Raw genomic sequence first — 12,883 nt, 5'->3', positions numbered from 1 at the left:
AAAGTTCAGACTAGACCTGTGAAAGTACATGTTTGGGTTTGGTGTTTTTTTTGCAGTTCATCTGATACCTTAAAAGAATTGATTTACCTTGACAAGAATTGTATGGTAGTTCTACATAATTAGTTCTTTCTTTCCAAGTTAATGACCATATCTGTATTTTATGATTTCCTAGACTTCACAGTGTAATGGAAGCTATTTACTTCATAATAAGTTGTTCTATGTAAGTTATATATGTAGAACTCAAACTTTCAGCTGAAATGTGGTCATTAGGAAGTTTCTTGCAGAGTGACACTGCTACACTTATGGATCTAGACCTACCTTATCAGTAAGTGCTACAGTCCTCGTTCTAGAAATCATGGTACGGTGCTTTAAATTAAGTCAGACTCTCCTGCTGCTTCAGTGCTAATAAACTATTCTGTTACTCTTTAGCTTAGTGGCTCTGAGTCTGTGAGAATAAACTATTTTTCCCCCCCCTCCAAGTTATCTTCGAAACAGGATATTAGAGGAACAAAAATAGACACTACCACTACAGGAACAACAAACCAGGGACCACCACAGACCAATCTCTCGCTTAAGCAAGATAACGTGACAATTAAAGGTCTTCAGGCCAACGTTACTGTACCAAAGGTAACAACTTTGTTTGGCTTGTTACTAGACATGTGCCTTACAAATTACCCTTACTTTGCATCCCTGTTAGTCCCCTAAAAGCTTAAGCTGAGGCTATGTATTTGTGCCAGAGAAGTAATGTTTTGAACAGGACAGTGTTGTGGAGCTGCTCAATTTTATTATGGCACGTGTGCAAGTTAAATAACAACCACTATAGGGGTTAACTGACTGCCATGTCTTTAAATTATTTTTTTATGTCTTCCATGCGTGACAGTTTTATCTTTTCTTTTTTCATTTTACTGAGAAGTATAAGACAAGACTATATCAGAAATCAGTGATGTATACTTAATGCAACATGTTTTTCTAAATTTCTTTACTCTTTGGGCGAATTTTATGTATAGGTGAACCTGTGTTTACTACAAGCATCTGTTGATGAATCCCCAGGGGTTTCTTCTGGCAAAACCGTGACTCATGTTTCATTAGTAGCTTTGTGTTTCGATAGAATTGCTACACAAGTTCGTATGAATAGGTAAGAATAATACATATCGCTATTCGTGGCTGTTTATTGTGAAGTTAGTCAAGAGACTTACAGTGATGCCAGTTTTCTGCAGTTCTGAAGAGTATTTGAAAAAGTTGTCTTGACCAAGTTATGCAATAAAATGTGTCTTCTGTGTTTGAGAAGTTAGCATCTAATATCTGATTAGAATTGCAGTTTTTTTTAATAAGTGAATGAACTCTTCTGGAATAATTCTTGAACTTTAGTTTTAACTCTTTCTTGCTTTTATGTCATGCAGGATACAATTACATTTTTCAGTATTTTTCTACCAAAGTATGTATCTTTTATTGTAACAAAGACTTCTTTTTAACACTGCTGTGCCAATGTGACTTCAAAATTTTAAACAAAATTAATCAAATTAAGTATGTCTACCTGAGACTTGCTTAATTGTGGGGTTTTTTTTCCCTTTATATTCAAAGGGGTATAGTTGAGGAGACTTCAAACAATGCAGAAACTGGGAGGAGTTCTGTCACATTTGATCGTTACATCCAAACCAGTAAAATGCAGCCCCAGTCTTCTGGCTCACTGAGATCCAATGCTGGAGCAGAAAAAGGAAAAGAAATTGCTGCTAAACTGAACATCCATCGTGTTCATGGGCAACTTAGAGGCCTTGACACAACAGGTAAGCCTTTTTTTAAATTGTGGAAATGCCAGTTTTCATAGAAGTGAGTGGTTATAGTTCACCTTGATCTTGTACTTTGGTTGCTGTTTTTTTTAAACAACATAGATAAAAAGACACTTGAACCTGGAGATTTTGCAGATACCGTAAAAACAAGTTAATGATGGTTATTCTGAATTATTTTTGGTTATTAAAGAGCTAGATTTAAATATAGGCAGAGTGAAAACTATCAAGATGAACTTCTAAGCTGTTTGTGTAGCAAATGGGTTGTGTTGTAAATATTAACATGCACTGGTAAAATTTCAGACCTGGGCTCCCTTCTTCCCACCTGGTCTCTTTTTCAGCTATCATTTTTTGTCACCTGATGCAGGGAGTGAATTATGCTTATTTACTTTCTAAGAAATTCAAGATAGGTATAATGTGCCTGTTGTACTGGCAATTTCAGCATGACATGCTATAGATTTTAAGCTATAGTGACTATGAAACTGAAAATGAGATCTGCCCAATGGTTGGTCTTCTTGTTTGTGTTAAGGAAATTTCTTCAAGAGGCTATGAATTAAATTCAGCTGCCGTAAGTCCTGATCCTGGAAAAGCTAGCCTGGAAAAGATGACCAAGAGTAGACATGGTTTTTGTTAAAACTGCTTTGGTTTTGATGGAACCTGTACCAGTTAATGCTGTGTTTTGCTTTGTCCCATGAAGAATAGGAATGTTAAGGACATGAGGAAGTGCTCTGTGAAGCAAGTATGATTAAAAATGACACGATAAACAAAAACCCCAAAAAATCCACCACTATGCAAAGAGGGGTGAGCAAATGATGAAATTGGAGGAAACTAAAGCAATATAGAGAACATTAAAGTAGCAAACTCCATTTTTACTTGGTATGGGTAGAATCTTCACATTAGTGTCCTGTGTTAGTTATGCTGCAGACATTTAAGAAGGCCAAGTAATTTTTGAATTCTAAACAAGAAAAGTTACAAGTTGGGGACAGAGTGTGAGGATTGAAAGGGATATGAATTAACTCAGTGTAGTTCTTTTCCTCAGATATTTTTGAAGCTCTGTGTGTGAGCTGATAGGCAATAGGTTTAAAATTATTTGAAATGTTTCTTCAGAAATGTTACTAGAGGAAAGGATTTATGTTTAAGCTACACCCTAACATCAAAGAAATCAAGGTGGCATAGTCCATCCTTGGATCTTAGACAGCAAAGATCATACTGAATTGAAAACTGCCTAGGTCCATATTTTCTTTAGGAATCAGTGAGACTTAGTGTTTGACATCCTCCCAACACAGATATAGACATGCTTCCATCCAAGAAGCCGTCTTTGAATTAAAAGTTAGAACTTTATTTCTAAATTGCCTTCAGGTACGTTATAGCTAATACTAAAAGTGTTTCTACTAAAACATACTATCCAAGAGCACTGTTGGTATCGTTGTCATTTATTGCTATTAAACCTTAAGTACTTATTAGGAATGTTATTTTGGTGAATTAATTTCAGACATAAATCTGAAGAGCTGGTCTCTGGACAGCTCAAAACACATGTCTCTGGAACCATGACTCTACAAAAAGACAAAAAGAGGAATGTGTTAGGATTGGGAATGTCTCAAAGTTTTAACTTTGTGTTGCTCGGTCCTTGTTTTTTTTGAACTTAAAAATTACCCAGCTCATGTTAACATACCAGGAGCAAGGTTTTTCCTCCTTCCTGATGATTCTTTTTTTCTTGTTCATTCTTGAATTTTATCTTTTTTTTTTCTCCACCCAACCCCCCCTCCACCACCCCGCAACCCTGTCTGGGGAATACTAAAGGGACAACGCTCCCAAACCACTGTAAACTTCAGAGAGCTATTCGAAGATGTAAAGGTTTTTTCAATTTTGTAAAAAAGTGGTAACTATGTTTGTTTTCACAGATATTGGAACTTGTGCAATAACAGCTATTCCTTTTGGGAAATCAAAAGTTCTTTTTACTTTGGAAGAGTTGGATGAGTTCGCTTTTGTGGATGAAACGGATCAACAAGCTGTTCCAGATGTAACTCGAATTGGTCCTAGTCAAGAGAAGTGGGGTTGGATAATGTTTGAGTGTGGAATCGAAAATTTAACTATAAAAGGTAAAGCTTATATAGGTTTTATATTATTTTATGAAACTGCTAACAATTCTATTGTTAGGTCTTCTAGTCTAGCAATTATTTGATTGGAAATTGCTGAATATAGGTGATACTAAATAATACATGTCTGTTGTAAATATGTCACATAGTAGATTACAGAATAAAGGAACTTCTAGTAATCAATACCATTTATAACAGCATATAAAATAATTCTGTATAAACTGGTTGCCGTAGCTTCTGAAAGAAGAGTGAAGGCAGAAATTGATACTTTCACTGAAATCCTGGCCTTGCAATCATACCCACAGTAAGTGTCTGCATGTAGGGCCAGAGTTTTGCTTTGAGAGGGGAAAGCTAGCTTGAGAAAAAAACCCACCCAGCATATATGTATTTTCTGTCATCCAAATTAGTCTTTCCAGGGAATAGCGTTTCAAAACAGTCTTCATCTGAGTACTCTTCATCTACTTGGAACAAACTATCAGAAGCTCAACAACTAGCTGTTAAATTGTTATACAAAAACTGTAGTGAAAAATTGTTGTGTAAAATGCTAATGCATCTTATTTAACCGAAATCCTATGTATTTCTCCTCTGAAGTGCGGATCTTTTCTGTGGGATGTAACTTAGATATTTATACACAGCAAACATTTACAGTCTTGGTATGTGTGCTTTTACAGGAGGAAGACAATCTGGAGCAGTATTGTATAATACGTTTGGAGTCATGGGTAAATCAAGAGATACAGAGAGGGGTGGATTGCTTGCATCAAATAACTCTTCTGATTCTCCAACTGGCAGTGGTTACAATACTGATGTGTCTGATGATAACCTTCCTTGTGACAGAATAAGCCCCTCTTCAGATATTAATGGAAATTCAGTTTCGGATGAGCAGGTGTGTACATACTATGCAGAAATGATTGGTGTTGGGTTGTTTGGGTTCATTTCCAGAGTGATTAACATTCTTCATAATAAAATTGAAAATTTAACATGTCTCATTGTGCTAATTGCATTCATACTGTCTACTACACTAAAGTTTAAGCTTTCTGCAAGGTCCCTTGGTATTGTCTTGGGAGAGTTGATGGACAGCATTAGTTTCTTTTTCTTTGCATAAATGTATATGAAACTATTTCTTATGAGCAGTGCACAGTATGGTATGTTACCGCCTTTAAGTGTAATCACTTTGGAAAACAATTTCACTTTTGACTATGTGTTTCCTTTTTTTAAGGATGAAGGGGTTGAATCTGATGATCTAAAAAAAGATATACCCTTGATGCCTCCTCCCCCTGACTCTTGCAGCATGAAGTTAACAATCAAAGAAATCTGGTTTAGTTTTGCAGCCCCTACCAATGTGCGCTCTCCAGCCCATATATTTTCAAGGTATAATTTTACCTGATTTAAAAGAAAGAAGTTACAGTTCCGCTTTGTTACATTGCAATTGTATTTGGTAGATTCTGAAGGTAATTTCAATAATTCTTGAAACTTAATCTGGAAATGAGAAGTTTGGATTTTACATATATCACAGTAACTCTTGCTTCAGTTTTTTATTGTGGTCATCTATATGGAAGTGTTGCTACACTTTTTAGTTAGATATGATTAAAAAAAGAAAAGAAAGAATTAAAAAAAAAACCCAAACACAAAAAGCCAACAGAAAACTTCCAGTAAGACTGAAATGTATGAAGCAGAAAGGTAGGAGAGGGTATCTTTTTTGAGTAGGAGAGATGCTAGAGAAGAGAACCACTCGGTGCTTTCGGTATTCAGCCAGATGCTTAGCCCATGATCTTACTGCCACTGCAGGATAAAGTTCAAGATTAATTTTTCTAAGATATTTTTTCATGTTGTTTTTGTAGAATAAGCCAAATATTCACATCTGTCAGTAGTTTAAGATCAGTATGGAGCTATAAATTGGAAAATACTCTTAGTGGTTTCTTGTCTTGGTGCTGCAGCAAAAGCCCTGCATGATGTAATGTGCAATAGTTAATGTGCGATTTAGTCAGTAATGGGAGTTTAAAACTGTGATTTCAATAGGGAATACAAATGGGAAAAGGAGGGAGTAGCAGTAGCAAGAGTGGTTGGAATTACAAGTGTGTGAGTGAGTAAAACATAACCTGCCTTAGGTACTTTTTACCAGTTCTTATTTTCTAGACAGCAAGTCTGTATTTGTTACTTTCTAACATTGTTCTGTCATATTCCACCTATTTGAACATAATTTATAATAGCATTAGAAAATCCTGCTAATCGCTGCTGCTGGACATGAATACCTAATTCTTTTTGTTTTTCTCAACAGGCAGCTGAACCTGCTGAGTACGGCAACACCTGCCGTTGGTGCTTGGCTTGTACCCATCGATCAGGTGAAATCATCATTAAATAAACTGGAAACGGAAGGAACCCTGCGAATCTGTGCTGTTATGGGTTGCATTATGACAGAAGCTTTAGAGGTAAGAGGCCTTTTATAAAAGCAGTAGGTATATTGGAACAGAGCAGTGTCGTATGTAATATATATTTGTTTGGGATTATGGATATTTTCACTGACAAACTTAGAGCACCTTTTATGATTTTTTACATCCAGAATTGGTCACAAGAACTCACTACTTGTAGTTTTTGTACACAATCTAAATTTCAGTGGAAAAAAAATTTGCTCTTACTAGTGAGGAAGTCTTGTGCTTCTTACAGGAGTGTGTCTCCACGTAGAATAACTGGAGATTCTACCTTTTGAAGGGGAGGAGTGAGAAACATGGCTGTAGCGTCTAATATAATTCATGAAATATGAAAGTGTGTTGAATTATGAAATATTCAGGGTGTCTTTCAGGAGAAAATGAGAATTTCTGTGCCCCTGCAGTGTATTGAATCATGGTGTTTATTGTTAGAGGAAGGGGGGGCAAGCATTGCGAGGGTGAAACATTCTAGCAAGAAGTACAAAACAGACAAATTTTTTTATTGAAAACTAGGATTGGTAGAACTTTTGTAACACATTGGGTGTTACTGTGATTTGCTAAGGCACTTTCTTGTGTGTAGGCAGTTTTCTGCTGGTCGTTTGGTTGGCACCATCTAGTGGGAAGATTTTGAGGTGATACCCGTTCTGGGTGAGATGCTGTCTTGCATCTTAAGATTGATGAGCTTAGTGTCAGGCTAGTTTTCTTCTGTACTCAAAAATCATCCTTTCAAGCAGTCTCTTATTGCTAACTCCCTTCTTATTTCTTTTCCTACTCTTTCTCTAGCATAGAACCAAATTAGAAATGTACCTGTTTTTTCTTTAACTAGGAATAAACAGTTCCTTTGAAAATTTCATCTATGTGTATGTCTATTAATCCAGAAGTAACTTTACAAAGTCTGCGATTTGAATCCAGCCTTCTGTTTTATTACTTAATATAAATAAATAAGCATCAGGTATGATTTTTCACATACACTAGTTAAGATACGGTGGGTATCTGTGTGACAAGTCTTGGTTGCAGAAGTTCAAAATGGGGTTAGAAGCTTGCCGTACCATAGGTGAAATCTTGTAGTTCATACGTGGATTCTGTTTGCAAGTATGTTCATATGTGAAAAATTGTTACATTTTATTCTAGAATAAAAGTGTGCACTTTCCCCTGAGAAGCAAGTACAACAGGCTTACCAAAGTAGCCCGCTTCTTGCAAGAAAATCCTTCTTGTTTACTGTGTAATATATTGCACCATTACCTTCATCAAGCAAATTACTCCATTATTGAGGATGCCACCATGGTGAGTTACCGTGTGAAAATGGAAATAGCTCAGCGTGTTAGTTTCAAACGTACAATTCTAATGTGTTAAATTACCTAACAGTTTAAGTAAAGTTAACAAGCAAGAAAATGTAACCCAAACTTGTATATATCCTTAGATCGATAAGTAGATATGGCTTACCTCATTTCATTTTCTTTCAGATCTGCTGGTTTTGTTGTGGCCTGTGTATATGCATAATTTTTATCAAGCTATTTCATTAGTAAATACATGAGAAATCATAAAGCAGAAAGGCATATCTTTAAAGTTGTTCATGGCCTTTGTATCAGATTTCATTTTTCTTGAAGATAACAGCAGTTATGTTGAGTAATTAATAGTAAAAGTTTGCATCTCTAGTTTTAAAATTGAATAAATCTCAATTATTAAGGCAGGTGCATGCACTGATTAACTTCTTCAAAATTCTCTCCTCAGCACTAGTTTTCGTGTCTTTTAGAAATACTTGGATAATGCAGGCAGTTTTAAAAAAAGAGCTAGAATTGTAGAAACGTTAAGGCTTAAGAATCTAATCTTTTTCCTGTTGGGTTTAGAACGTAAACATCTGATTGTAGTGGTAAATCATTGTTTCAACAAACATACTAGGCATAAGGAGGTGTGTTTCTTCCCGATGTTGTGTCATTTTCATAATCCCATTCTACGGGTGTCAGACTTAAACACTACATTTTCCAAAGTATCCAGCTGAGAGCCCAGTGATCAGAATTAACACAATTTGTGGCATAAGCAGCAGTTTGATTAGTAGCCAAAATAAGCTTTTTTATAATTCAGTGATGTAATCAATACAATCCCTATTTTTTGCCTCAAATTTCTGTTTTAAAACCCTGCTTACCAACAATGGAAAAAACTTAATCTTTTTAATTTTGGTTCTGTTTCTATAGAGAATCCACTGCTGTTATGAATTTCAGTCAGTAATTCAGAGCTTTATAATTACTTAAGTACTTTTAGTTTTGTATTGAATAAACCTTTTTCCTCCTGTTCTTTATTTTTGGCCCCTCAGGCTAGATCCTCAGGCCATGTAGATGAATGTATTTACTGTGTTTAGTGAAGCTATAATTTTTATCTGTTAGCACTATGGTTTCTTCGGTCTGAATGGGTGCTGTGTGGTGCCAGCATAAAGATTTAAGGGAATTCTGACTTTCCCCCCTGCCTCAGTTTACTTTAAAATGCTGTGATACATGTGTTTGGTTTTGGTTTTTTTTTTTTTTTTAAGAGTGATGGCCTTCCTGCCTTAGTAACCTTAAAGAAAGGTCTAGTTGCCTTAGCAAGACAGTGGATGAAGTTCATTGTGGTGACCCCAGCTTTTAAAGGAGTCAGCCTACACAGACCAGCTCAGCCAGTGAAATTGCAGACAAATGCCTGCCACGAGCATGAGGATGGACTGGGATTAGACAACGGAGGGGGTCTTCAGAGCGACACAAGTGCTGATGGAGCCGAGTTTGAATTTGATGCAGGTATTTTTGTGTTCTTCTCTCTCCGTAAAAATTCATAGGGAGAAGTGGCTCCTCTCAGAGCATTTGTATCTTCTTTAGCTTTAATGCTTTAAATACAGTATATTTTTCTTTTTTTAGAATCATCAAAGTTCTTTTTTTAGAATCATCTTCATTTTGAAGCTGCTGCTAATTATAATTTTAGCATTATGATAAATATTACTTGTTTGGGGAAAACCAAAACAGGAGATTTATCTTTCTTCACATGCTTTTTCTTGTTCTTTACTGCACAAAATACATAAGCTTAATTATTTGCTAGCTTGGAATTAGGATGTTGTTCTTTTGACTGTAGTTAAGAATTGTAACATGCAATTCTATGAACTTTCCCAGGAATAACTTCAAACCTGCCTTCTTATTTGATCTTTGTGAAAATACATTTTCTTTTTTTTTTTTTCTCCCTCGTTTTTACTACTTATTTCTGGTATATTTCTGTTGCCAGCTTACACACTGCCGATTTAACAAATGCTACTGATTTAGCTTTGTACTGAATACACAGCTGACTGAAGTAAGAACCACAGAAATGGAGGGCATAGATAGATACATGTTGGAGCACTCTTTTTTTGCTGCCTTGAGGCGACTCAGTTATTTTGTGATTGTAGCATGTATGTAAAGTGCTGCTCTTCTCAGGAATACGTTTATGTTTTTCTTTTCTCATGTAAAAATTACGTAACATAGAGAAAAAATATTTTTAAAAAATCAGGAGGAGAATCCGCTTTTAGTTAAAAGCTAGGCAGCAGTTATCAGCTTAGAGAGATGTTTGTGTGTGAAACTAGTATATAATCATACTGTATGATGGGAATGTTTGCCCCCTCCTCCAAAATATGTGCTTTGGTTGAGCAGAAGCAGACTTTTAGAGCCAGTGGTGTATTGTAATTGCCCGCCCACCCCCCCACCCCCCACCCCCCGCTTCCTGTATATTATTCTATTTTTCCACTAAGAATTTTGGAAGCAGCAATTTTTCTGCCTTGTATACATTCACTTACACATGGAATTCATGCAAATGGAAACATCTTAATTAAAAAAATGATAAGTCATGCCCAAGTCAGCAAAAGAGATTTGGCAACTTTCTTTTGGATCTGTAGCACAGAGCAACAGTTGTATGTCATTAGAAGGACAAAAAGATTTGTACTTGGATTAGTAAACAAAATCGTGTCTGAGACTTTCTTACTTGTCTTAGAAGTCCCTAGACAGCTGTGTGTGGGTGTGTGTCAGAATTTGGAAGGTCATGACTGCTTGCAAATAAATGTATCTAATAATAGATAATCTTGGTCCCCCATATATATACAAATGAGAAAAATTTTTTGCTTGGTTCCAGCTACTGTCAGTGAGCATACAATGCTCTTGGAAGGAACAGCGAACCGCCCCCCACCTGCTGGCAGCTCTTCTGGGCCTGTAACTGGTGCTGAGATCATGAGGAAATTATCCAAGACTCACACTCACAGTGATTCTGTTCTGAAAATAAAGGTAAGTTTCTTGTGCCATGCACAGCGGGGGAAAGTGATTTGTAACTATAACTAACTATAACTGTAGCACGTGGGAGGTGTGCTCCTTACCTTATAAAAGTGATGCTTAATCAGTTGACCTATATTCTACATCTGTTCTTTATTGTTTTTCTTGCCAATTAGCTTCAGAGCCATGCTTAAAAACAATATATATGTGCATTAGCTTTTATGACTTTTCATATATTTATGTAAGCAGGAATGAGGATTTAACTGTTGTTACACAAAATCTAAGATTGACAAAGCTCTTCAATAACTTCTAGTAATATTAGTGTGGGGTTTTTATTCTACAAGCTGTTCAGAAAACTGCAAGATTTTATTTTTATCTCTACTTTCTGAGCAGGAAGAGTCTATGAAAGCTGTGTGTTAGGTTTTTTTGTTTTTCTTTAAGTAATTTGTTGTCATCTCTGTATTAGGGAGTTTGGTGCCTTGTACTGGTTCCTTTTTTAGCTGTGTTTTTTCACAGGGTTTTTGAGATTGGAAGTGACCCCTGTAGGTCACCTTGTCCAGTCCCCCAGCTCAAGCAGGGCCACCCAGAGCCAGTTGCCCAGGATTATGTCTAGATGGCTTTGGAATATCTCCAAGGATGGAGATTCCATAACCTGTGACAGTGCTCAGTCACCCTCACAATAAAAAAGTGATGTTCAGGAGGAAACTCCGGTGTTTCAGTTTGTGCCCATTGCCTCTCGTCCTGTCACCGGGCATCACTCAGAAGGGCCTGGCTCTGTTGTCTTTGCATTCTTCCTGCAGGTATTTACACTTGTTTTGTTAGTAAGATCCCCCCTGGGCCTTCTCTTCACGAGGCTGAGCCAGTCCCAGCTCTTTCAACCTTTCCTCATAGGAGAGATGTTCTGGTCCCTTAATCTTCTGAGGGGCCCTTTGTTGGACTCCCCCCAGTATTTCTTTCTTGTACTGGGGAGTCCATAACTGGACACAATACTCCAGGTGCAGCCTCACCAGTGCCAAGCAGGGGCGTAGGATCACCTTCCTTGACTTGTTTGCAGCTTACTGCCTAAGGCAGCCCAGGCTGGGCAGCCCAGCAAGGGCACATTGCTGCCTGACATTCAACTTGGTATCCACCAGGACCCCCAGGTCCTTTTCTGCAAAGCCGTTTTTCAGCTGGTCGGACCCCAGCATGTACTGGCGCATTTGTCCCCTCTAGCAGATACTCACCTACTACCACTTACTGCTCCCTCCTGCTCGTCTTGGATGGTTTAGGATTAAGTGGCCCAGATGCTTTGCTCAAGAACAGATCTGGCTGCTCTTCAATTTGAGGGCAGAGAACCTCTTTCACAGTGTTAAACCTTTGGGTGGACCAGGAGCCTTCCTCTTGGTGCCAGAAGTCCCCAGCTTCTGTTCTTCGCCTTCCCCAAAGGCTGCACCTACCGTTACGCTAAGGATGGGGTTTGGTCTTCAGACCATTTGGTCTTCAGACAAAGACCAAATACCAGCAAGGCTTGTATTTAGTGATACGCGCTCTTCCTTCTGCAAACTTGCTTTAGATGAATTCTACACATCTGCAGTTCCATTTTGTTACTCATTTGACTTTTTAAACTGTTTTTACACACAAGATTATTTTAATACTTGAGAATTCAATAGCACCTTTATGCGTGATAACCATACGGTGTATAACCTGCCCCAAATGAAGTGCTACTTGTCCAAAAGTTTGTGGGAATAAGAATTTTGTTGTTACTGTGTTCTGATCTCATATTCAGACCAAACGTCACATCCTTTTTGCAGTTTATGCAGTACTTCATTAGTTTCTTTGTTTTCTCCACAAGGGTATACATCCATATCATTCCTTAAGTTACACTAGCGGAGATACAGCTACAGATTCACCAGTGCACGTTGGCCGTTCTGGAATGGCAGTCAAAGAAAGTCCAAGAAAAGAGAGTCTGCTCAGCTATCTTACTGGGAGTTTTCCTAGCCTGCATAATCTTTTGGAAGGGACTCCTCAAAGAAGTACCACTGCAGTTAAAAGTAGTTCTTTAACAAGAACAGGTATGATGTAGCATAAGTAAGCTAAAGCGAGGGGAAGGGAGGATTGGTTTTATTTTCATGACTTAGAAAAGTTACTATATATTCACTATGAGTTATCTTTTCTGTTTAAGACCCCACCTCCCTCCTCCCAAATAATCGTATTTTTTAATAGCAGTTCCCAAACATCACTGCACCATACCATTTTATTTCCTAGAAGCAAGCAGCGAGTACATTGGGTTGGGAAAAGAAATTACAGCTAACAAAAAAAGTATTTTCCTTTTAGTTAGCCTTACTACTTTT

The 12,883-nt window shown here is 37.3% G+C and overlaps 1 protein-coding gene across 15 annotated transcripts in view; it reads left to right on the top strand.

Annotated features, from left to right (window-relative positions):
• The window catches only part of BLTP1 (bridge-like lipid transfer protein family member 1), a 125,057-nt gene that overhangs the window by 57,260 nt on the left and 54,914 nt on the right, over nt 1-12,883 (top strand). For all 15 annotated transcript variants that reach the window (XM_055700580.1, XM_055700563.1, XM_055700573.1 and 12 more), the window contains exons 32-42: nt 481-627; nt 1,008-1,135; nt 1,582-1,784; nt 3,686-3,883; nt 4,552-4,763; nt 5,097-5,248; nt 6,156-6,306; nt 7,435-7,587; nt 8,828-9,068; nt 10,420-10,568; nt 12,385-12,604. In XM_055700580.1, the coding sequence (XP_055556555.1) occupies nt 481-627; nt 1,008-1,135; nt 1,582-1,784; nt 3,686-3,883; nt 4,552-4,763; nt 5,097-5,248; nt 6,156-6,306; nt 7,435-7,587; nt 8,828-9,068; nt 10,420-10,568; nt 12,385-12,604 (1,954 nt within the window). The remainder of the gene's footprint in view (nt 1-480; nt 628-1,007; nt 1,136-1,581; nt 1,785-3,685; nt 3,884-4,551; nt 4,764-5,096; nt 5,249-6,155; nt 6,307-7,434; nt 7,588-8,827; nt 9,069-10,419; nt 10,569-12,384; nt 12,605-12,883) is intronic.

This window comes from Falco cherrug, chromosome 1 (genome assembly GCF_023634085.1).
Source record: "Falco cherrug isolate bFalChe1 chromosome 1, bFalChe1.pri, whole genome shotgun sequence".
Classification (NCBI taxonomy): Eukaryota; Metazoa; Chordata; class Aves; order Falconiformes; family Falconidae; genus Falco; species Falco cherrug.
The sequence above is the reverse complement of the archived record's forward strand: the minus strand, read 5'-3'. Positions and strand labels throughout refer to the sequence as shown.